The sequence below is a fragment of the Choristoneura fumiferana genome, chromosome 20 (genome assembly GCF_025370935.1).
Source record: "Choristoneura fumiferana chromosome 20, NRCan_CFum_1, whole genome shotgun sequence".
Taxonomy (NCBI): Eukaryota; Metazoa; Arthropoda; class Insecta; order Lepidoptera; family Tortricidae; genus Choristoneura; species Choristoneura fumiferana.
In genome coordinates, this window is record NC_133491.1 from 8,514,269 (window position 1) to 8,536,387 (window position 22,119).

At 38.0% G+C, this 22,119-nt stretch overlaps 1 protein-coding gene across 1 annotated transcript; it reads left to right on the top strand.

The window, feature by feature from the left end:
- The first annotated feature begins 10,889 nt into the window (after positions 1 to 10,889).
- LOC141439406 (uncharacterized) lies at positions 10,890 to 14,805 on the top strand. The gene is made up of 4 exons (XM_074103690.1): positions 10,890 to 10,905; positions 11,061 to 11,957; positions 13,775 to 13,915; positions 14,075 to 14,805. The coding sequence occupies exons 1-4, from the start codon at positions 10,890 to 10,892 to the stop codon at positions 14,803 to 14,805; spliced, it is 1,785 nt and encodes a 594-aa protein (XP_073959791.1).
- The last annotated feature ends 7,314 nt before the right edge of the window (positions 14,806 to 22,119 follow it).

Sequence of the window (22,119 nt, forward strand, 5' to 3'; positions counted from 1 at the left end):
ACACAACAAGCACTGTCGAGCATTTTTACAAAAAAGTGTAGGTACCTTTTATTTTTTTTCAATTTTTGATATAAATGGTTTTTCCTACTCAGCACAATCGATCCAGATAATTTTAAAAAATGTCCCAAAAAATGAAAGTGTTGTGACTTTTTTTTATACACAGTATGGGCGTCACACAACTGACTCGGAAAATTTCGTATGAAAAAATTAAATACGTTTTGAAAGAAAAGGGTACATTTAAAAAAAAAACGTCACATAAAACAACTACCTATCGGGAAATTTACATTTTTCACTTTCTATGTAGCCAATAAGGACAGAATCGGGCTTACAGATATTTTGATGTTAATTAATTCAAATAGATTTCATTATCGAAGTGGAAATCTACCATTAGCCCACATTTGGTTTATGAAGCTAATCTTTTCTGTCATTATTTTGTTTACAATGTTTCGATAACAATTTTTTTTTGTTGACTGCACTTTTTTGTTTACTGTACTTATTTACATTGTCATCCAACTTTCATATTCGAGTATGTGCATATGTAGGTATACTTACCAAATTTCAAGTTAAAGCGACCACTGGAGGTAGGTCAAAATAAGCTTGCAAGATTCGACTCAAGCAAAACACAATAAACAAGACAAGAGCTTATAAAAATAAAGGTAACTACTCATTTCTTGCTTGCTTGCTGGTTGAATAGACCAAACGTAGCCACTACGCCAAAGACGCTGTGAAATGTATTGTGAAAATCTAAACAACGATGATTTACAAACAACAGCAAAACGTATGTTTTGTCTTTGTCTGGTAAAGGGAAACACCATACTGACCGATAGAGGCAAACGAATGATAAAGTCAACGTTTCAAGCATCACACATGGAGGAGCTATTGGTCTACGAAATATGAAGGGTAACCTTCGAACTTCCCTGAAAAGGAAGTTTTTGGACAAGTGCGTACTTCTAGCCTGCATGTGGTGCTCAAACTTGGTGTTTGATGGCTGATTCAAATTTCGAAATCAAGATTTTTCCAGCAAGCCACTGCAGTTGTACAACTAATGAAAATAGACCTGCGCCCAATGACTCAAGTCACAGATGTCGGTCAAAAAGCGGCAAAGCTAAAATAGGACTGTAATGGTCATGTTTACTGCTTGTCGAAAGAGTAGTGGACCAAGATAACCACCAACTGGAGTCCCACAAACTTAAAACGGCAACTTGACACCTAGAAAGCGATGACAAGATGATCTGGACCTCTTCTTAAAAGGAAGGAGGAGGGACCATTGCAATAAACTGGGAACAGTGAAAGAGTTGGGGGGAGAGGCTTTCACTCCGCAATGGAACCGAATCAATACTATATTATTATTATTTTTTTTATTCGACTGGTTGGCAAACGAGCAAGTGGGTCTCCTGATGCTAAGAGATCACCACCGCCCATAAACAGCAGCAGTGCTTGCTTCACGGCAGGATTAGCGAGCAAGATGGTGGTAGCAATCCGGGCGGACCTTGCACAAGGTCCTACCTACCACCTGCAAAAAATTATAAAACAAAGTTCCCGCCGCATCAGTCTGTCGGTATGTATTGAAGCGAATTCTTCGCAGACGAAGTCACGGGTAAGAGATAGTAATAAACTATAGTAAATTAATGCATCATAAGAAAAACGGCATGTGTATTTTACTGTGGTAAAAGCGTTTATACATCCAAACACGAAGGCTCGTTATTTTTATCTGTGGAATAAGTTTCAAGAGACAAGCAATTCAATAGTATATTTGTTACAGGATGTAGACCGTGATTACCTTCAATTAGCTCGCAATATTTCGATGCAGTTGCATGTATCATGCTTACAGGTAGACACCGTCTACATCCCGTAACTAATATATTTCCTGTAAATAACCACGAATCGTTAAAAACTGCAATTTATTGATCATAACCCCAAAGGTAATTTCACCTTTCTTGTTGTCACCACACATTCAGAGCTTTGACTGGAATCTAGGCCCTAGACAAACACTCGACGGTTTTATTGCATCAAAACAATCTCGTCCATATGGCGTCTTAGGTATATGGACATCCATCCATCCATTTTGTCGGCATAGTTTACATATATATTCGTGCAAAATTACAGCTTTCTAGCATTGATAGTCCCTGAGCAAAGCCAAGAAGGGACGGACAGACAGACAGACAGACAGACATGGCGAAACTATAAGGGTTCCGTTTTTGCCATTGTGGCTCCGGAACCCTAAAAATCACGTAAAAATATGTGTTTTAACAAAAGTTTGTTTAGTAACAGGTTATCATCGCTCAATATGATTTAGGCTAACAAGTCATACTCCTATATAAAATAAAATCTAAATGCTGTCCACTTCAACATATCGTACCTTTGGTGATACAAGGACATAAAATGGTCTAAAAATGGAAAAATGAGTTAATTTATAAAAAGGGAATTTATTCCCTTATTCTACGGAAGATAATGCAAGCACATAACGATGCAATAGGTTCACAAAATTTTTAATATCAACCTAATAACAACCTCAGTAATAATCACTAATCCCCAAAACAGAACCTTTTTTACGATGTTTTGTCACGGAATAAAATATGTGTCAACTGTCAAGAACTACCTACAAAAATAGACAATCCGCAATTTAAATGAGGCGCTATTTGCCGAAATGAATTTTGTGCACTCACCCGATATCTTGTGTACCTATTATTCGTCGATACAGGTTTGTAGCTGATTCATATTTTTAATAACAGTTTTAATGATTCAGATTAATGGTTTACATCCCGTAACAAATATATCTAATCCCGTAACAAATTTCATTTCAAGGATTTGAATGACTAAATGATATGGGTAAAAAGGTTTTCGTAATATTGAAATGGTATTTTTTTTATTAGTCGCCAACCGCTGTCACACTGCAGTAGTCATTATATTTGTAAAGTAATATAGTAATGCATTTAGTAATAATTAGTAATATTGACGCTCCTGAATCAGGACAAAAACACAGACCGAAACCTTTAAGGATAAAAGTTTGTTATGCAAATTTTTGTACAAATAATCGCACAGACTTTTTGCTATCTTGGAATTCTTGTTTTCATATATGTCAAAAAGAAGCCTTGATAGCCTTGTGCGGTTTAAACTACAGCATCTCGAGCAGAGGATCATAGGTTCAAACCCAGGTTAGCACCTCTGAGTTTTTTGAAATTCATGTGAAATTTACCACGAGCTTCATCAACCTTTACCATTCAAAGGTTGACTGGCAGAGATCCCTTCAGGGATAAGTACGCTTTTGTACTTAACACTTTATTTTTTTTGTAACCTTTTTGTACAATAAAGAGTATAAACAAACAACCTTTATTAGAAACCTACAAAACAAAATAACGTAAAAAAAAATAGTGTGCGTAGTGTGTGTGTGAAATTCCCAATCCGCACTGTGTTCACGTGGAAACTACAGCCCAAGCCCTTTCTTACTTTTAAAAGAGGCCTGTGTAGCAGTAGGAGTAGGACGTACATAGGCCAAATATTATTATGATTATTATTTAAAAGTACGAAAATTCTTAATTGTGACTATCCGCAGCTGAATTTACATATTGTTTTACTTAGAGTTTTAGGCCAACAAAACAGGTTTTCTGCAACATAAAAATTTTACATACTTACTTAAGTATATTTTAAAGTAATATGACGGAGTACAAGCAATCGATATAGAATGTAATATTTTTCGACTGAAATTTATCGATGATCAAAAATTCAGACAGGGGTAGGTACTCATACTCATCATACTTTTCTCATCCATTTTAGTATAGGTCCGTGAGCAAGGTAAGTAATATATAACATATACATATTACTAAGAGTGGTATACTCGTATTATTAAGATTTAAAATATAAATATTTTCCTTACTTGACTAATAAACAAGTTTGTTTCTGTTTGTTCTCTTTCTCTTGTTGACTGTTATTTTCATATGTTTTTCATATGTTATGTACAATACAGAGTTAAACAATACAATATACACTATAACTATATTATATTTATTATTTATTTATTTATCTCTTACACAGAGTACTCATCACTTGAACCGAGTTATTCGGCCGAGTACGATACCTATAAAGAAACGCCGAATACGCCGACTAGCGAGTAGTAACCGAGTAGTAAGAATATTTATAACATATGTATAATCAAATCACGCTACATCTTATCCCTCAACCCCAGTCGTAGCATAAACGCTTAATCGCCAAGCTGTCATCAAACATAACGGAAGGAAGAGCGATTGGCATTGGGCGGCACGCGCACGCGCGCTGAATTGTGATTCATTCACTAAGTCACAATGAACAAAGAATTAAGATCATCGGTACCCAGAATTTTTCCTCGTATCTACTGTGCCTTGTGTAATATCAATATCAATAAAGTTTTATTTGTATCCTATAAATCATTGACATAGTATTTTATCGATATAAAATTTAACAAAGGAAATAAGCAAAAATTTCGTCGTTTTTCAATTGTGTTTGTTTATTAGTTTTGTACAATAAAGAGTTTACATATTAGTTCTAAATATAAGAGGCGCTCGAGATTCAAATTTTCCCAAGATTCAAATGAGAAAGAGAAAGACTACGAAGTTTCTTCGATTCGTTTCCCCAGACGAGAGGGAGAAAAGTGCAACTTTTTGTTCAAGGCTTTTGGGTGTTTTAATATGTATTTAAGTTGATAATTGGAAAGCCACGCCATTTTCTATGCTGGTTGCTTAATAATATAAAGAATTTTTTTTAAGTTTCTTAATGATCGGTGTGAGTCGTTGAGCGACTCGAGGTATCGATTCTAAAGTAGTTGAGCGTATTGAGGGATTCAAGTGTTGACGCCCAAGATGAAAATGATTATGCTCCCGAGTGACTCATACAACTTTTTCCACCGAGTGTGACGAAAATTGAAATAAAACAATTCTAAATATAATTAAAGAGCAATCAGCATAGAAAATGGCGTGGTTTTACAATTATCAACTTCAAAAAATTGCATTTGCAAAAAAACTCTTAGAAAAGCCTTCAACAGAAAACTTGCACTTTGATCCCTCTCGTCAGAGAAGAAAAGTTACTTTTCTGAATGAAAGGTATAAAAAATATATTTAGGTACAGACACAGTTCTTATTGATTGTACCATAAGAGTATATCCATAATTCCATACCAAATTTCAAGTTTCAAGGACAACTGGAAGTCTCCCATAGGTTTTGATTCTCCGGCAATTTGTATGGAAACACCTTTTACAGTCATTACAGTAAGTATACCGAACTTTTCAAAGTTCAAAGTTTTATTTGCTCGGACCATGTTATAAAAACCGGCCAAGAGCGTGTCGGACACGTCCGAAATAGGGTTCCGTAGCCATTACGAAATATTAAGTATTTTCTAAGGATTTCGTATTTTGTACGGTATATTCCAAGTTTAGGTATATCTATTTTATACCTTAGACTGCTATTTACTCTCAAACTACTAATAATTCTCAAGAAAACTTAACCGTTATAGTTTTTCTTGTAAGTTTGATATACTTACTACCATCCTGATTTTTTTCAAATTTTTCCACCCCGGTTTAGATTTTAGAGGGGGGACGCTCGATTTTAATGAAAATTTGCACTTTAAAGTTGAATAATTTGCAAACTAATCACTGAATCGAAAAATCGTTTTAGCAACCCCCTAATGATTTTAAAACACCTATACAACGATACCCCACACTACAAGATTGGATGAGAAAAAAAACACCCCTACAATTAATAATTTTGTCGGCATAGTTTACATATATATTCGTGCATTAATAGTCCCTGAGCTAAGCCGCGGACGGACAGACAGACAGACAGACATGGCGAAACTATAAGGGTTCCGTTTTTGCCATTTTGGCTACGGAACCCTAAAAAATCAGTGTGGACCAACACAGTTCACCATACATTGGCATGCACAATTTTACAATCGAATCTTATATTCATAATACGACCACTTGTAACTCAATTTACTTATGACTTAAAAGTGTAATTTTTTCACTGTTCCAAATAGTAGCAGACTTGAGTATCTGAGAAAAGGGTTTTTTGAAAAGAAAAGATTCGTATAAATAAGTATGCGGATATTCGTATAAGATTCAATGTGTTATAGAATTACAAGAAAAACGCGGAAGAAATTCGCAGTGCGGACAAAACCTTATTTTTATTTTGGATTGTTCCTACGTGCGCTATTCCAATGGGCTAGTGTCTTCAAAAATTCTAATTAGTCCGTCAGTTAAGTAAATTATCATAAAAACCCCCCGACGCAAAAAGAGGGGTGTTATAAGTTTGACCGCTATGTGTGTGTGTGTGTGTCTGTCTGTGTGTGGCACTGTGTACTCTTAAACGGGTTGACGGATTTGAATGCGGTTTTTTTTGTTTCATTTCTTTTCGAAAATACAAACTGAGACATGGATGCACAGAAAAACCAGAAAAAGAGACCAGCGCTGGGAATCGAACCCAGGTCCTCAGCATTCATATACTACCACTGGACAGGAGTACAGACACGAATTCCTCCTATGCACACATATCTCAGGTTGCTTTTTTCTACTACGCTACGCTACTTCTTTTGTCAATCAAACAGAAAATGACAAAGATGAAACGCGTTAATGCTCGTAGTGTTGGTCCGTGACGCCGTGCGGCATTTTTTCGTGTTCAATCATCATCATCATCTCAGCCGTAGGGCGTCCACTGTTGGACATAGGCCTCCCCCATAGACATCCAGTTGCTTCGGTTGGCAGCGGCTTGCATCCACTGTGAACCTGCGGCTTTAACCAGGTCATCCGTCCATCTCGGAGGTGGACGTCCTATACGCTGCGCTTGCGGATCCGCGGATGTGTTCAATAACTTCTGATAATCTTACTGATGAGCTAAATGTATGTTTTTACCCATGACATTATCCAATTGTTAACAGTGATGAATGACTATTTCCATCACATTATTATTACATTGCACTTACAATAGGATATTGCCCCGTGTAACTACTGTAATTGAAATATCCTAATAGTCACCACCAATTTATTTTATCGACAAAGACAGCTGGGAATTTTACTCCTAGTCCTAGTTATCCGCAGTAACACAGAAGTAGACCCTAAAAATTGTGCTTTTATACCGTCTTTATTAACACCATAACCTTTTCTGGTATTTAAGTTTATCTCTAAACTTAATTGTAGTTAAAAAAAAATGAAGTTGCGTAGGATCTACTTTAACGTTCCTAGAAGTAGAAGCCAAAAACGAGTGATTAATAAACTAAACATGAATACAAAATCACGTTCCAACAATTAACAGAATTTAATCGGCAGTTAGATGCGTGTTTTCCATAAAAAAGTTATAGTTCCACGGAACTTCCAAAGTCAGGAACATGAATCAAAGCAATTTTGACTAAATGGAAATCGATTCTGATAAGTACAATTCGATTTGGGGATGGAGCTGGCATAGTGCGTGTCTTATGAGGAAAATTGAATCCTGTTCTCACATATTATCTCTCATTGTGGTAAACACCTCTGTCCTATCTAGAAAGATGGGGTTTAGTGATAATATGGCCTGTTGTACGCGTTATAAGCGGATGCGACACTAGTGAATCTTTCTTGTCGCAACCGAACAATAATAATTATGGGGTATTTAAAAACTAAAAATACGCTTTAATGGAACTGCATAACTGCTTCATCATCAAACCCTGGATACGATCCTTAGTCAAAATATACATTAATACTATTTTACCAAGTCCAAATATGGCTAGGTTACATTATTCTGTCTAGGAATTCCAGTGTTTATCTTCCGACCCCAGATCACATCCGCTCAATGGTACCTACCTATTGTCATCAGAAAAATACGCATAATTACCAAGCCACCTTTGTTTATAACAACATTTAAATTAATTTGTAAAATAAAAATGCGTGTTAACTTTCTTATGACAGAAAAGCAACCGTTTTATTTTCTTCTTAATAAAGTAAGTACTACAACCATATTGTTGATGGCCAGCAACAAATTTAGTTCAGCCAAATAAAAAGTTTTTATGTTACTATCATAAATATCCCCACCACAGGAAAGATAAAAATACAAAACAAATGCGATTAATTTTTAAAAATAATAAATATTGTGTGGAATGTTACAACTGGTGCTTAATTTTTATATAATGTTTATGTATGCTTTTTAGTATATTATGTATGTACAATTTTCTGAAAACTATGGTAACAAAAATAACGAAATTGGTACAATATTAATCAATTACCAGATGTTAAGACCTTATAAATTTATTTTGAAGTAAATTATTAATTACGACGTTACTTAAGTATAGATATTATAGTATAGATATTTCGAACTGACCTTATTTACAGGCATCTAATTTTCTACCTTATGGCTCTCCTCCAAACTGCAAGCTCTGCGTTCTAAAAATTCTAAAAAGTCTTGTAAAGTAGGCATTATAGTCTGGTCCCGATCGGCGAAGTACGCGCGGCACGTGTAGTGGTCCAGCTTGCGCGAGAGTACGGGCACGAGCACCATGTCCCACGCATGCACCAGCTGCGACAAGCTCTCCAGCGCGCCGACGTTCTGGCGAACCGCGACACCAAAGCACGCAGGCCTGCCGCCGTCCCTCGAGACAGTGGAGGGATGTCGAGGATGTTGTGTACATGAGTTGTAATTGCAATGCAGGTATTATATCTTTTGTCCAATAGCTCTAAGGACTTCGTGTAAGATTCGCTGACTATAGGCAGCCCGTCAACTAAATTTAGAGCTTCTGCAGATAGATATTTGCGTAAATAAAATAATTTCTGAATATCCAATAAATTATTATTATTACCTATAACGGCCTTGAATAGATCAATGAATCTCTATACTTGCAAATGTCTTTGCCGTCAAATATGGGTATTTCGAGTGCTGGTAATTTATTTACATAATTATTTACATTTTCAGATTGTATATTTTGTGGCTCTCGCATGGCATTCAACGCCGTCTTCATTCGCGAGAGAACATCGAGGTACAATTCCTCAGTCTCGTCCGAGTCTTCGAGCTCTTTGGCGCCGTCTTCTAGAGCGAGAACCTCCGCCTTCAAATCGGAGTATTTAGAATACGCCTTATTAATCTGGTCTATACGTACTTCGAGATCAATAGGTTCTTCATATTTATTATCGGCGACATAATTCGCGATTCTCTTGATTAGACCCTTATAGTTAGCTTTGCTGCAGTTCAATTTATCTACACACATTTTTACAACTGTACACTCGCTCGTTAAAAAATACAGTTAGCTATGACGCTACACTTCATTTTTACACTGGTTTTTTAATCTATATATATAAAAGAAGAAACTGACTGACTGACTGACTGACTTATAGATCAACGCACAGCCCAAACCACTGGGGCTAGAAACTTGAAATTTGGAATATATGTTTCTTAATAGATGTAAACGCGCACTAATAAAGGATTTTTCGAAATTCCCACGGGATAGGGAAATATCTAAACTTTTTTCGCTTCTTTGTTTGTAGTCGAATCTCTGAACTATTGCGCCGATTTTTAAAAACTCTTTCACCGTTAGTAAGCTACACTATCCTTGATTGACATATGTTACTTTTTATCCGGGATAATGCAAAATTCCCGCGGGATAGAAACAAATTAATTCAATTTCGGAGCTAATTTAAAAAATTCTTACATATTATGTGATATGACTGTACCCAAATGACAAAGGCTACTTTTTCTTTGGAAAATCCAAAATTCCCACGGGATTGGTACAAACTGAATTCAACTTCAGAGCTGATTTTAAAAATTCTTTCACCAATAGTAATCTGCAGTATCTCTGATTGCCATAGGCTGCTTTTCTACAGAAGAATACAAAATTCCCGCAGGATCGAAATACTTAAGTAAATTCATCATTGGGGTTGATTTAAAAAGATATTTTACCAATTGGGAGCTACATTATCCCTGATTGGCATACTTTTCTCCGGAAAAACGTATTTCCGCAGAATAAAAATAAGTGAATTCAACTCGGGGCAGATTTTCAAAATTCTTTCAATAATAGAAAGCTAAAATTATGTCTTTCATCCAAAATTAAGGATATTAATAGTAGATTATAACATTAATTCATTTCTCGAGATACAATCCTATATCCTATATCGTGTACCTAGGAAGACGCCGGCAAAAGAAACGCGTAGTACTTTAACGTCTTTAACGTTTCAGGGAAACAGGGTTTCAGAGTTTGTACGAATTATGAATGATTTATTACGAATGAAGGTTGATTTTTGACTTCCAAAATGTGCACCATTTGTCTAAAAACAACGGTCTTACTGTACTTATCTATATTTTCATGTAATCCTCCAAAAAATCAATCAAAACACGAAAAAAAGGATCGCAGAAAGTAAATGTATGTTAATGTTACCCCAAATTTAACGCGAGCAAAACCGCGGGCAAAAGCTAGTATTATATACAGCGAAGGACCATTATATTTCGTCGCTTAATTCTTCAGATATAAATTAACCAGGTAGTCCTTTAAACCTACAAGACAGCATTGCACGTTTCTTTATAGAAAAAAAATAAAAAGTAAAACACCGATTCATATCCTTGCCTTGCTCTATTGCTTAGTCTGTGGTTCATTCTTTTTCCGTGCAAGACAGCGAAGCGGGCGCATAATAGGCCCTCCGTACGTTTTTTACAATGCCGAAGAGACTTTCAGATAGACAATCTCAAAAAATCCTGAAATATCAACAGAAGATAAGAAAATTCAAAAATCTTCTTCAGAGGATTCGTCCGGTAAGTATTGCAAAGTGCTCGACGACCTAAACTATAACCTCGTATGACGCCATTGATCACTTGTTCAAAACCGAACATAAACACGCCGGGGGGTTGACCGTGAGTCAACACGAAGGCAAAATAGCATGTAAGGCATACAGTTCGAAATGAATGTATGCTAAAATGCACCATAGCATAAGTACATAACCATCGGCCAAACATACCATTGCGTGTAACAAAATGGCTTCCATTTTTAAGTTCAATTTTTTCTTTGTGCATGTAAGAAATACTATTCGAAAGGAATGTATTCCAAAATGCACTCTATTTAACTCACTTTCCATACTTTCTTTGTAGATAGTGATGGCAATGATCTGGTAGAAGTCTTCGTTGAAGAACCGTATGAGGAACCGGAAATAGTACATGAGGCCGACCCAGGGGCGCCGACAATTTCAGTTTTAAAAGAGCCGGATCCGGAACCGCAATTGGACCCGGACCTGCTCACGGCACTCGGAGAAACGGTGGATGATAGCCCTCAATACGGGCCACATATCCATACGAATTTGGCGCAACGATGGCAGCCCATATTAAAAAAGGGTCTCCCAAAGGAAACCAAAGAAAAATTATTGAAAACTTATCTCATACCAGAGAACTGTACATTGCTGCAAGCCCCGAAGATAAATGCTGAAATTTCAGCGGCGGTGCTGGATGTGGTACGAAACCGAGATAAAAAGATAGAAGCTGCTCAGCAGCAACTGGGTGCTGGAATCACAGCTATCAACAAGGGACTTACTATCCTACTCACGAGCGAAGACAAAGTAACAGCTACAAAACATCTTAGCGATGCCTGTCGCATTTTATCAGACCTCCACTATATGGAAACGCAAACTAGGGCAAAATTGGTCACACCAGCTCTATCAAAGCAATTTCTAAATGTCATTCAAGACTGCGAAAGAGATGAGACCCTGTTTGGGGCCAAGCTACCAGAGAAGATTAAAGCCTCTAAGGCTATTGAGAAACAGGGATTACAAATTAAAAAGATTGTCAAAAGTACAACTGGAACAAGCAGCGCCCCGACAGCTCCACGCGCTGGCTATCAGGGAAACTGGACAGCCCCCTCGCGCTACCCGTCGAGCAGGGGGGGCGAGGAGGCCCGAGGCGAGCAGCACCGGCGCCGCCGCGCAGGCCGGCCGCCCTGCCGCAGTCGAGGCCGGCGGGCCAGAGCAAACCACGTGCAATGCAGCACTAAACAAGGTACATGCAGGTCGCATTCAATATTTTTACAATTGTTGGTACAACATGACATCTAACTCTTTAGTATTAAGCTGGGTCCTTAATGGATTTAGTATACCATTTATAAGCAAACCTTACCAAGGAAATACACCTATAAATTGTTTTAGTCAAGCAGAGAAAGCTGACATGCAATTAGCTATTCAAAACTTAAAAGACTTGGGAGCCATTACTATTTGCTCACCTTCAAGAGACCAATATTTATCAAAAATATTCTTGACTCCCAAACCCAACGGAGCCAAGAGATTTATTTTAAATTTAAAAAACCTGAATAAATTTGTTGAAAAAGCTCATTTCAAAATGGAAGACTACAGGACCGCGGCCAGGATCATACCAAAAGGTGGTTTTATGGCCACTATTGACTTAAAAGAAGCATATCTTCTTATACCAATAGCCAAACCTGACCGCAGGTACCTCCGCTTCCAATTTGAACATGAAAATTTACAACTTGTAACTTATGAATTCAATGCAATGCCTTATGGGTTGTCAGTAGCACCACGAACTTTTACTAAACTAATGAAAGAAGTAGTAACTCATTTGAGGTCACAAGGATTTAAATCAGTTTGTTATTTAGATGATTTATTATGTATAGGCAAAGACTATACAGAATGTGTGACAAATGTTCAACATACTGTAAGATTGCTGGAATGTTTGGGGTTCATCATAAATTACGATAAGAGCTCTCTCAAACCTCAACAGTGTAGTAAATTTTTAGGTTTTATATATAACTCGCAAGATATGACCATCTCTCTCCCATGTGACAAACAACGAAAAATTCTTCAGTTAGTTCAAAAGTTCATGCTGCTCCCAGATTGTACCATTTGTGATTTCGCCCAATTAATTGGTGTCTTAGTAGCGGCCTGCCCGGCAGCAAAGTATGGGTGGCTTTATACAAAGATATTAGAACGACAGAAATTTCTAGCATTACAAAAACACCATGATTATAAAGCGAAAATAAAACTCTCCAATTTAATATTAGAAGATCTGGTATGGTGGCAAAATCATATAAGTTCCATTTCTTGGTCAATGGTACCTCCGGATTATTCACTTGAGATATTCAGTGATGCTTCCCGCACTGGCTGGGGTGGTTTTTGTGCTGGAAATAGGGTAAATGGGGCATGGAAAACACAGGAAATGGAATATCACATTAATTTCCTAGAATTATTAGCCGTTTTCCTATGCTTAAAATGCTTTGCGGTTTACCATCTTAATTGTGCTATCCTATTACGTATTGATAATACAACAGCTATAAGCTACATTAACCGCATGGGCGGGGTACAGTTCCCTCACCTCAACAACCTAGCTAGGCAAATCTGGCAATGGTGTGAGATGAGAAACATTTGGCTCTTTGCGTCATACATAAACACTAGAGATAACACAGAAGCAGATGAGGAGTCCCGCAAACTAAACCCTGATACCGAATGGGAGCTAAGCGATCTTGCTTTTCAGAAAATAATAGATCACTTTGGCCAACCTGAAGTGGACTTGTTTGCATCTCGGGCTAATGCCAAATGTCAAACATATGTGTCATGGAAAAGGGACCCCGAGGCCTTCTGCATAGATGCATTCACCATTAACTGGTCCCAAAAATTCTTTTACGCATTTCCTCCATTCTCGGTTATAATTAAATGTGTTCAGAAGATTCTTTATGATAAAGCCACAGGTATCATAGTGTTTCCAATATGGCCCTCACAGCCGTGGTATCCATTATTAAAATCCCTAGCAACCTCGGACATTTTATATATGCACCCAGATGAACACTGTGTTCAATCACATTACAGGAGCCGGCACCCGCTGCACGCGCGGCTTACCCTGGGTGCTGCAGTGCTCTCCGGCTCGCGTTCTCGCGGCTCGGCGTGCCGGCCGTCTCTCAGGAATTGATGATGGCTTCGCTTTCCAAAAACACTCTCCAACAGTACAACGTCACGCTTCAAAGCCTGGTGGCATTATTGTTTAGAAATAATCTTGATTTTTTTAATAGTAGCATTTCGCGGTCATATCTTTCTTATCAGAGCAATTTAACAGAGGAGCTTCTTATGGTACTTTAAATAGCCACCGATCAGCAATTTCCTTATTTTTAGGAAATAATATTGGTTCAAATGCATATGTAAAACGCCTCTTAAAAGGAGCTTATAAATTGCGACCCAGTTTGCCTAAATATAGTCACACATGGGATCCACAAAGATTATTAGATTATATTGCTGATTGGTACCCTAACACCAGCTTAACTGTAGAAAAAATCACCAAAAAATTGGTCATTTTACTCGCCCTCTGTACAGCCCATAGGGTTCAAACCCTGTCTCTGATAAAAATTAACAAAGTCAGCATTGGTCCAACGGGCGTGAAAATTATAATTACAGATATCATTAAGACATCGGCAGCTGGCAGAAGTCAACCCATCTTGTTTTTACCTTACTTTCGAGAAAAACCTAACATCTGCCCTGCAACCGTTCTTCGAGATTACATCGCGCTCACGCGCGACATAAGACCGGAGAACGCGCTCAATCTCCTATTGACTGTGAAGCGGCCCTTCAAGTGCGCCACAGCACAGACTATAGGCAGGTGGATCAAGCAGGTGATGGCAGAGAGTGGTGTAGACGTGGCGGCGTTCGGCGCGCACAGCACGCGGCACGCCTCCACGTCAGCCGCGGCCGCCGCGGGGGTGTCCGTTGACACCATTAGGAAGACTGCCAGCTGGACAAACAATTCCCAAGCGTTTGCTAAATTTTATCATAGGCAGATTATAGATGAAGGCAGTTTCGCTAGGGCGGTTTGCCATATCTCAAATGACATAAACTTGTCATTGGAATAATTTTGTAAACTTTGATTAATAAGTGTTAATGCCAGGTCAGACAATTCTGACCTTTGTGAACATATGAGACTGATTAGTGATTAAACTTTGTTATGTAAAACTGATTACATTAGAAATAAAACAAGTGTAGATATTACTTATATTTTATTTCCTAAACTAAAGCAGTGCAGAACTTCACTCTGAACATCTACCTGGTTAATTTATATCTGAAGAATTAAGCGACGAAATATAATATATGATCAAACGAACTTCACAAGTGAAATTCGATCAATATTATATGAGTCGCTTAATTCGAAGATATAAAGACCCACCCTCCCAGAAGCCCTGTTTGAAGTTCTGCAGAATACATAAACCAATAGTGAAATGAATTATCTATATATCTCTAAAAGAATGAACCACAGACTAAGCAATAGAGCAAGGCAAGGATGTGAATCGGTGTTTTACTTTTATTTTTTTTTTCTATAAAGAAACGTGCAATGCTGTCTTGTAGGTTTAAAGGACTACCTGGTTAATTTATATCTTCGAATTAAGCGACTCATATAATATTGATCGAATTTCACTTGTGAAGTTCGTTTGATCATATATTAAATGTTTATAACAACATTAAAATTAATTTGTAACATAAAAATGCTTGTTAACTTTCTTATGACAGAAAAGCAACCGTTTTATTTTCTTCTAAATAAAGTACTACAACCATAATATTAAGATTGGTTTTTTGGAATCTTTTTGTATTGTATGTATCTACCACTGATGGTAGATGTCGCTAGCGCCACTGCTTAAGTGGCTAAATAAGAAACAAACAAGTGTGTTGGTACCGTTGACCATCAGTGGTGTAGCGGTATAGCACGCGGTACGGAATACCGAGGACCTGGGTTCGATTCCCAGTGATGGTCTTATTTTTCTGGTTTTTCTATGCATCTATATTTCAGTTTTGTATTTTCAATTTAGGTTTTTACGGGATGACCGTAAAAGTAAAAATTTTGAAATGAAATAAAAAATACAAAAAGATTCCAAAAAAACAATCTTAATTTGATTGCTTAGTAACGATATCTCTTGTCCGGGTGAGCGGTTAGTTCCAATGGAGTGCCGAAAAAGTTTCTCGATGAGGGCTACGGCATAGATGTCGCTAGCGTCACTGCTTAAGTGGCTAAATAAGAAACAAACAAGCTGAGATATGAGGTGCATAGGGGAAATTCGTGTCGGTACCGTTGACCATCAGTGGTGTAGCGGTATAGCACGCGGTACGGAATACCGAGGACCTGGGTTCGATTCCCAGTGATGGTCTTATTTTTCTGGTTTTTCTGTGCATCTATATTTCAGTTTGTATTTTCAATTTAGGTTTTACGGGATGACCGTAAAAGTAAAAATTTGGAATTGAAATAAAAAATACAAAAGATCCCAAAACCAATCTTAATTTGATTGCTTAGTAACGATATCTCTTGTCCGGGTGAGCGGTTAGTTCCCAATGGAGTGCCGAAAAAGTTTTCTCGATGAGGGCTACGGCATAGATGTCGCTAGCGTCACTGCTTAAGTGGCTAAATAAGAAACAAACAAGCTGAGATATGAGGTGCATAGGGGAATTCGTGTCGGTACCGTTGACCATCAGTGGTGTAGCGGTATAGCACGCGGTACGGAATACCGAGGACCTGGGTTCGATTCCCAGTGATGGTCTTATTTTTCTAGTTTTTCTGTGCATCTATATTTCAGTTTGTATTTTCAATTTACTACAACCATATTGTTGATGGCCAGCAACAAATTACGTTCAGCCAAATAAAAAGTTTTTATGTTACTAACAACCTTACCTACCTACCAAGTTTCGTATCAATACAATAATAAGAAGTGGGTGAAAATCACTTTGAAAGATTCCGTTAAATACATAGATACTTAGTTAGAAGTGTAGGTGATAATAATTACAAGATGTTTCAAGATGGATAGATATGTATGACTGTAACATATTGCACTTGAATGAACAATTTCGGGCACTGCTTACTTCCAAGGACTCAAATTCAAGTAAGTTAAGCGTCTGACCCTTTCAAGCCAACAACCAAATATCGGGCATCAGGAAATACTTCATCAACGTCAACGTTTCAATTCTCATCATAGGTACTCGTAATTAAAAGGGTCTTCTAATCAACAACAAAGCGCCGTCCCCTTTGCAATCCTCGCAATACCGCTTAGCTGGTTTTCATTTTAAAACACTCAAGTAATATGTTTTGTGATTGACGAGCTAGTCAAACGGCTGGTAATCCCGGGGAGGGTCTTAGATTAGCAATCAATCAGGGAAGCATTCAATATAGAGTACGAGATCGCGACTGCGGCCATTAGCGGGTGACTGAGGCCGCGATCAGCCTGATAACACCTAACGATCAATCGAATTATGTGCGGGTTTGCATATACTACCGACACGATTTTGGATTTTCTTTTGTAGAGTTTTCAGACTCCCTGCTAGCTAAAAGCTATAGAACTAATGATAAAAGGAATAGAAAGGTCACGCAAGCTTAAAACACCGGGCAAGTGCGAGTCGGACTCGCGCACCGAGGGTTCCGTACACATTTATAAACGGGAATCGTGTGTTGAAGATATTTCCCGCTTTTTCCGAGTGATTTAATACATCCAGTGTAAGCAGAGCCCTGCTCCTAAGCAAAACGTACGCCCCGGGCGGCCATTTTGAGGGTACATTCCATAATAAATAATAGGTACTGAATAATATCTAAATAAAAATATATATTACAATATTGCGCGACCTACATTTCGTACTGTTTAGAATGAGCATTTTCCATTACTTATACTGTGATAAAACCGGGGAATCCCTTTTTTATAATTGAATGGTACAGTAATGTATTGACATTTGACGTCTGGCAGGTATAGGTACTATAGTTCCTTAAAAACTAAACAAGAGGGCGGCAAATTTTTTTTCCGCCCCGGGCGGCTGATCCCCACGCTAAGCCATTGATTTGACGCCCCGGCTTACAAAATATGTTTGAGTGTCATATTATTTACCTAGTTTTCATTCCGCTTTTCTATGAAGGAGCTGAATTAGACATCGAAGCTAATTATTCAATGAAGTGAAAAATAATGCTATACTTTCCCTCTTTCTTTTTGATCTTGTGACGTAATAAGTAGATCGATATTTAATAGAGATATCCGTGGTATTCAAATTCCAAACTATCAGATATAATGATTCATGCGATTGAAAATGCAGGAAAAGGCTAGTGAAGTGAGTAATTAAATATCCTCAACTTTTAACATTTCTTCTAAAAGGTAACTAGACATAGATACCGGTAGTCACCTGCTTACTTTAAAACTTGTGATTTTAGTCACTTGCGGCCTAGCCAAATTACCATTTAGGCGCCTATGTAAAGCTCGCTGATCCTTAGTTTTCTGGTGGGGTACTTTAAAATTACAACACTATTAATATTAGGTAGTTTTAGTAGTGGGTTGTAGCTTTAGTCTGTCATATTGCTGCGGCAACGTAAGTCCGCTTATTGCAAGTCAAGAACCGTACTAGATACTTTTACGTGTTAGCATTTATTACACAAACTGTATTTCTATTGCCGCTAAAACATTATACTCGTAAAAATTAATCAAAATGAAAATAGGTTCCAACCAATCAACAGAACATAACCTCACACTGCGTACATTGCTTTGCACGGAAAACTCGGTGGAGTCCGACTCGTACTTGGCTAGGTTTTTTATGATGTGGAAAATGTGCTTCAAGCGTCGGCCCTATTCGAAGGAACAGATTCCCCCTATTCCCCCTGGGCTCCCCCACTGTGGTGATAGGTACCAACTAAAAACACGAGTTCCCTCTTGCCCATTGAGAGTGGGCGTTACGTTTGTGTGAAGTGCTGCAGCCATGAGTACTCCAGATCCTCAACCACGAGTATGTACTACAACTACAACTAGAATGTTAAAAAGTCGCTCGGGACTCGTCGGTTTTCTTCGTTTTCCAAAATATTCAAATAAAAAACTGTTCTTTCGTTTCTAGTTTCGAACGACAATAGCAAACTAGTTAAGGTGTACGTTCTTTAGTTTTGTCACCTAAACGGTTATAAGCTCTTATGTATTATCATTAAGAGTACCTACAGTCGAACCATTTGATTCCAGACCCATCGTAGAACGTTCTCACAGTGTCATAAGTGTCATAGTACCTAAATTCCCTTGTCAAGAAATGCGATGTCACTATGACTTTTTCTACGAAAAGGTTCTTCAGTAGGTCACGATTCATGTGGTTCCAGTGTACCTACTGCATTCTGTGTAAGCTTAGTCTAATTCGATATTTTTCTTTGTAGCTACATTATTTTCTTGTGGAAAGTTAGGCTTTTTTGTTTGAACTAAAAAGGTGAAAGTGTTGCCGAGAGAGAGAAATGCAGGTTGCAGCGCGCACCGTGGATTTAATTTATCATTAAAAAAAGTTTCTACGCTTCGACTAATCCGAGATACTTAATTGAAGCGTGAAATTAGATAAAGTTGGTGGACGTCCTACGCTGCGCTTGCTGATCCAACCAGATTACCTACCTACATTAAATTGAAGAGATGACAGTATCTTCTTTCTAAGATCCTCCTATATATTTTTGTTGTGTATATAGTTGGGTTAAATAGTTGTTTAGTCGCCTCTATTATTTATACGCTGTCACTACTGCATTTAGCCAAGATCGCCAAATTAAAGTAGGTAAATAAAAGTCTTCAGTTTTCATAAAAATTTAACCCTGAGTTTCACCTCTTGTAATAACAACTGCCAAAAAACATATTTTATAACAAAAAATAGAACCGACTACAAAAAACCATGAAAATATTTTTCTACCAGTCTGAAGTCGGTACCTCAGCACGAGCCAGCAGGAGTGATTGAAGCTCAATATACTAGTATAGTTGTAGGTGAGGTAGACGATTATAGGTCCACTCCCGCTGGCTCGTGCTGAGGCACCGACTTCAGACTGGCAGAAAATTATTTTCATGGTTTTTTGTAGCCGGTTCTGTTTTTTGTTATAATTTTTTTTTGGAGTCGGTTTTACTTTTTTGTTGAAAAATTTCTTTATTTCTCACTTTTTAGTAATTTGTAGCCAAAGTACATCTCACAACGATTCCATTAAGCCCAAACACGACTTAGTTACGTTGTTTTATAACAGAGTTACGTTGCCTACCTTCTGGCTTCAGCATCAGATCAGTTCGAATGAATCATTAACTTTAAGCTTCTATTAGTCGCTTAGCTAGGTATATTTATCATGATCGTTTATAGACGAGCGAGCATTACTTAGCTTTGACGAGTTCCATTGGTCATCTACGGTCTTCTTCATCAGGTCCAGGTTACCAAATGATACTTTCTGAATGTAAATGCTTTTCTTAATGCTTAAAATGCCAAAATCGCTATAGGTGTGCCTAAAAAATTTGAGGTTTTCCCTCGATTTCCCTAGGATCCCATTGTCAGATCTTGACTTGGTGACAATGGAACCACCTCAGAAGAATATTCTTTCGAATAAGAAAAGAATTTTGAAAATCGGTCCACAATTGACTGAGTAATCGGTGAACATACATAAAAAAATACAAACATTGGAACATAGAACCTCTTCCTTTTTTGAAGTCGGTTAAAAAACACACTACGACTAGGTACCATCAGCCAAATAAGTGGTCTATCAATTTTTAAACAAGTTCCTATCAAACGAATATGTCGCTAAAGTCGAACTTCCAAGTTGACAGACACGCTATTGGCATTATTATTTTATGACGTGCAAACGATTATCAACTTTAGGGTGGTTAGACCACATATTTGGCTGATGGTACGTGCAGTCGAATGCAAAAATATATATACATCGACCTTATGTTTAGTGGCATAAAGGTGTATAAATATTTTTGACGTCTTGGTAACGTATATACTCGTATATTTATGCCCTAGACCGTACCTAAGTAGGTATTTTTGATATTACTCTTACCTACATTAAATTGCTCTACCTCGCTCTACCTGCTAAAATCGAATCCTTACTTATGTCTATTGTAAAGGTTGGCTGGAAGAGATCACTGTGAAGCGATAAGGCCACCCATTGCTTACCTTGGAAAATCTATATACCTGTGCTTTCAGTACTGTAGGTGTTCAATAAAGTCATTGTATTGTACCTATTGTATGATGAAAAAAAAACGCCGCATAAACGCTGAATATTCGCCCAGTAACGTGTGACAGTGGAAACAGAGCGGCCCGTCTCTGACACCGATCTGAGAGTACTAGAGCGCAGTGCGACCTGGATACTACGAATAATAATTCTCCTAGATATAAAGAAATTATCGCTTATTAAATTGGGGTGATCGACATTTACAACAGAGACAAATCTATCAAGGGCGTCGCCAAGAGGGGCAAAGGGGGCTGCTGCCAGAATGTCAATCCCAGCGTGCTGAAACGACAATCGGACCAATCAAAAGTAATCGTCTGCTGCATGTAAAATTAAATTGACCAATGAGAATGCGTCATTTGTGACTTTTCTGTTGTCTTTGTCTGTCACAGGGCTCTATCTCTTAAGCCGTAAAAGTAAGACACTTGAAATTTTCACAGATTATGTATTACTGTGGCCGCTATAACAAAAAACAATAAAGGGGAGTCGGAGAGGGAGTCGTCATATCAGAAACGTGTTTTTCATCACACTTGGTCGTAAACAGTGTCGTAACATGCAAGCTACCTTGGTTGCAACCCCCCAAATAAAACCCTCGACCTTAATGTGCTTGTCATGAAACCCGTGGTCGGTAAAAGAGTCATTGCGCGTACAAATTTTCTTGTCATGAAGCCCAAGGTCGGTAAATGAGTCCGTGCCCGTACTGATAGTGCTGCGCGCGCTGCTGCAGGACCACATGCACACGCGGCTCAGGCACATGCTGAGGGAGGGGAGGGCCACGCTACCACGAGCGCAGCCTAAGGTATCGCCAATATTTGGAACAATTATATTTTTCTTTTAGAAATATAAAAATTTACTCGCAAATGTGATGAAAAACATTGTATGTCGCACGGGCGGTACTAGAATTACGAACATCGACTCATTAAAGCCCTCAGTCTTCGACTTCGGGCTTCTAATAGGCTCTCGTGCGTAATTCCTTATTTACCACCCTTAAGACACAATGTACTATTTTTCAGTGTATTTTGTTGCTAGGCGTTATTAGCCGTTGCTAAGGCGACCGAGTTGCCTAGCAATAGCCGAAACTTTCGACCGCTAGGATTAGAGAATTTCACGGTAAATTGTTAGTAAAATCCGGAATTAAATTTCAACCGGGTCTAATGGTTTATGCGTACGAAGCCATCGGTAAAATCTAGTAATGAATGAATAAAACAAACATAGG